This window comes from Neopelma chrysocephalum, unplaced genomic scaffold (assembly GCF_003984885.1).
Source record: "Neopelma chrysocephalum unplaced genomic scaffold, ASM398488v2 Primary Assembly neopelma1_96275, whole genome shotgun sequence".
In the NCBI taxonomy this organism is placed as follows: Eukaryota; Metazoa; Chordata; class Aves; order Passeriformes; family Pipridae; genus Neopelma; species Neopelma chrysocephalum.
This window is the reverse complement of record NW_020924924.1, coordinates 1-4,019: the sequence shown is the minus strand read 5'-3', so window position 1 is coordinate 4,019 and position 4,019 is coordinate 1. Positions and strand designations below refer to the sequence as shown.

Here is a 4,019-nt window from a genome sequence, read left to right as displayed (position 1 = left end):
GGGGGACATGGGGGACAGGATGGGGACAGGGGATGGGGGGGTCACTCAGGGGACAGGGAGGGATGTGGGGGACAGGATGGGGACATGATGGGGACAGGGGATGAGCTGGGGACAGTGACATGGGGACAAGATGGGGACTTGGGGTCAGGACGGGGCTGAGGACGTGGGGCAGGGACACAGGACACGGGGGGATCCATATGGGGACAAGGGGGACATGGGAGACACGGGGTGATGAGGGACAGGAGCAGGGCGCTGGGGACACCCCTGTCCCAGTGTCCCAATGTCCCAGTGTCCCCTGTCCCTGTCCCTGTCCCAGCCACGCCGGCGCCCAGCGAGCGCGGGGACGGGACGGGGCCACCCCCGGACAGGGACGACGGGGACACCCGGGACGAGAAGGAGCCCAAGGGCCCCGAGAAGATGGACACGGACGTGAGTGACAGGGCTGTCCCAACTCTGTCCCTTCTGTCTCCAGCCCTGTCCCCAACATTGTCCTCTCTGTCCCCAACCCTGTCCTGTCTGTCCTCAGCCTTGTCCCCAACTCCATCCATCCCTGTCCCCACCCCTGTCCCTCGTGACATCCTCCCTTTCTCTGTCCCCAACCTTGTCCCATCCCTGTCCCCTGTCCCTGCCAACCCCACTCCCCATCCCCACCCCTGTCCCCTCTGTTCTTGTCCCCTCCCTCCCCACCGTTGTCACCACTCGGGGGTGGCCGGGGGGGACACGCCGGAGGTGACACGCCCGGGGTGACCCCCCCTCGGTGTCCCCACAGCCCCCTGTCCCCAGTAATGTCCTCCCTTTCTCTGTCTCCATTCTTGTCCCATCCCTGTCCCCTGTCCCCATCCCCTCCCCACTCCTGTCTCCCATCCTTGTCCCTGTCCCCACCCCTGTCCCCTGTCCCTGTCCCCTCCCCACCGTTGTCACCGCTCGGGGGTGGCCGGGGGGGACACTGGGGGTGACACGCCCAAGGTGACCCCCCCTCTGTGTCCCCACAGCCCCCTGTCCCCAATAATGTCCTCCCTTTCTCTGTCCCCATCCCTGTCCCCTCTGTCCTTGTCCCCTCCCTCCCCACTGTTGTCACCACTCGGGGGTGGCCAGGAGGGACAGGCCGGGGGTGACCCCCCCTCGGTGACCCCCCCTGGGTGTCCCCACAGCCCCCCGTGCCCGAGGTGCCCCCATCCCCGGGCGATGGCAGCGAGGCCGAGGGGCCACCACGGAAGGGGGAGGAGGAGGAGGGGCCCGGCCACAGGGACCCCGAGGCCGAAGGGCCCCCGGCCCGTGAGGAGAGACCAGGTGAGAACCCCCCTCAAAGCCCCCTGATCCCCCAGGGGGACCCCATTGGCCAGGAGACCCCTCAGCTCCCCTGAGGGACCCCCAAAGCCCTGGGGACCCCCAAATCCCAAGGGTATCCCAGTGTCCAAGTGCCCCCCAACTCCCCTGGGGGACCCCAAATCCCAGGGGACCCCAAATCCCAGAGGGACCCCAGTGTCCAGGTGCCCCCCAACTCCTTTAAGGGACCCTCAAATCCCAGAGGGACCCCATTGTCCCAGGTGCCCCCCAACTCCTTTAAGGGACCCCCAAATCCCTGGGGGACCCCAAACCCCCCAGGGGACCCCGATGTCCAAGTGCCTCCCAACTTCCCTGAGGGACCCCCAACTCCTCTGGGGGACCCCCCAAAGCCCCAGGGACCCCAAAATCCCAGGGGTATCCTAGTGTCCAGGTACCTCCCAACTCCCCTGGAGGACCCCAAATCCCCGGGGACCCCCCAAATCCCAGGGGACCCCCAAATCCCTGGGAGACCCCATTGTCCAGATGCCCCCCAACTCCCCTGGGGGACCTCAAGCCCCCTGAGGGACCCCCCAAATCCCTGGGGGACCCCAAACCCTCCAGGAGGACCCCATTGTCCAGGTGCCCCCCAACTTCCCTGAGGGACCCCCAACTCCTCTCGGGGACCCCCCAAAGCCCCAGGGACCCTAAAATCCCAGGGGTATCCTAGTGTCCAGGTGCCCCCCAACTCCCCTGGGGATCCCTCAAATCCCCGGGGACCCCCCAAATCCCAGGGGACCCCCATATCCGAGCCCCCCCGTGCCCCCCCAACAGGCACCGAGGCCGAGAAGGGTCCCGGGGCCGAGAAGGGCGATGAGAAACCCCCCGAGGAGGAGCCCAAGGAGCGACCGGGGGACCCCGACCCCAAAAGAGGTACCTGGGAGGGGGGGGTGACTAGAGGGGGGTGTGGCTTAACCCAGAGAGGGCGGGGCTTAACCAAAAAAACCCTCCCCTAAGATCTCCCCCAAAAGATCCCCCAAAAAAGATCCATCCAAAAACACCTCCTCAAGAAGATCCCTCAAGAAGATCCCCCAATAAAACCCTTCAAGAAGGTCCCCAAGAAGATCTCCCAGGAAGATCCCTCAAGAAGGTCCCCCAAGAAGATCCCCAAGAAGATCCCCCGAGAAGATCCCTCAAGAAGATCCCTCAAGAAGACCCCCCAAGAAGACCCCCCCAAGAAGATCCCCAAGATCCCTCAAGAAGATCCCAAGAAGATCCCCCAAGAAGACCCCCCCAAGAAGACCTGCCAAGAAGACCCCCCAGGAAGATCCCCCAAGAAGATCCCTCAAGATCCCCAAGAAGATCCCCCAAGAAGATCCCCCAAAACTCTCCGTTCTTGATTTCCCCGCGTTCTCCCGAACCCTCCGGACGGGACCCTCCTGGTCCCAATGTTTTCCTGCTGGTTGGGGGAGGTTTGGGGGGGTTTGAACGTGGCTCTGAGACCCCCCCAATGTGTGTGTGTCCCCCCACAGAGGAGGTGAAGGCCGAGAAGGAGCCCAGGCTGGAGGGTCGGGCCAACGGCCGGCGGGACGAGCGCGCCGAGAAGCCGCGGTTCATGTTCAACATCGCCGACGGCGGATTCACCGGTCAGGGGGGCTCTGGGGGGCACTGGGGGGCTTCACGGGGCACTGGGGGGCACTGGGGGGCTTCACAGGGCAGTGGGGAGCACTGGGGCAGCACTGGGGGGCTTCAGGGGGCACTGGGGGGCTTCACTGGTCAGCGGGGCACTGGGGGGGGGCACTGGGGGGGCACTGGGAGGCTTCATGGGTCAGAGGGAGTCACTGTGGGGCTTCATAGGTCGGGAGGGGGCACTGAGGGAGTTTCATGGGGCACTGGGGGGCTTCAGGGGGCACTGGGGGGCTTCACCGGTCAGTGGGAGGCACTGGGGGGGTTTCACCGGTCAGTGGGAGGCACTGGGGGGCTTCATGGGTCAGTGGGGGGCACTGGGGGGCTTCACAGGGCACTGGGGGGCACTGAGGGGGTTCATAGGGCACCGAGGGACACTGGGGGGCACTGGGGGGCTTCACAGGGCACTGGGAGGCTTCACCAATCAGTGGGGGGGCTTCACTGGTCGGGGGGGCACTGGGGGGCACTGGGGGGCTTCACGGGGCACTGGGGGGCTTCACGGGTCAGTGGGGGCCTGGAGGAGCTTCATGGGTCAGTGGTGGGCCTGGGGGACACTGGGGGACTTCAGGGGTCACTGGGGGTCTTCATGGGGCACTGGGGGACACTGGGGGGCTTCACCAGTCAGAGGGGGCCTGGGGGGGGCTTCACAGGTCAGTGGGGGGTCCTGGGGGGCTTCCTGGGTCAGTGGGTGAGCGGGGGGGCACCCTGGGGGTCCCGTGGGGGGTCTCACTGCCCTTTTCTCCCCCCCCCAGAGCTGCACACGCTGTGGCAGAACGAGGAGCGCGCCGCCATCTCCTCGGGGAAGCTCAACGAGATCTGGCACCGGCGCCACGACTATTGGCTGCTGGCCGGCATCGTCCTGTATCCCTACGGAATTCCGGGCACCCCGGGGGCACCGCGGGGCACCGCGGGTGGGTGGGATAACGGGGGGGTGACGGGGATGGTGGGGACAGGGAGAGGTGACAGGGTGACACGGTGACAGGGTGACAGGGTGGCACAGTGACATGATGACAGGGTGGCACAGTGACAGGGTGACACAGTGACAGGGTGACACAGGGACGGTCCTTGGC

The 4,019-nt window shown here is 66.3% G+C and overlaps 1 protein-coding gene across 1 annotated transcript in view; it reads left to right on the top strand.

Annotated features, from left to right (window-relative positions):
- LOC113981223 (chromodomain-helicase-DNA-binding protein 3-like) overlaps positions 1-3,860 on the top strand; it is a gene marked incomplete at both ends in the record, with an annotated part of 4,358 nt that extends 498 nt beyond the window's left edge. Inside the window, 5 exons of the mRNA XM_027708510.1 lie at positions 317-429; positions 1,152-1,290; positions 2,098-2,196; positions 2,796-2,909; positions 3,702-3,860. Of these exons, the coding sequence (XP_027564311.1) occupies positions 317-429; positions 1,152-1,290; positions 2,098-2,196; positions 2,796-2,909; positions 3,702-3,860 (624 nt within the window). The remainder of the gene's footprint in view (positions 1-316; positions 430-1,151; positions 1,291-2,097; positions 2,197-2,795; positions 2,910-3,701) is intronic.
- Positions 3,861-4,019: the final 159 nt, after the last annotated feature.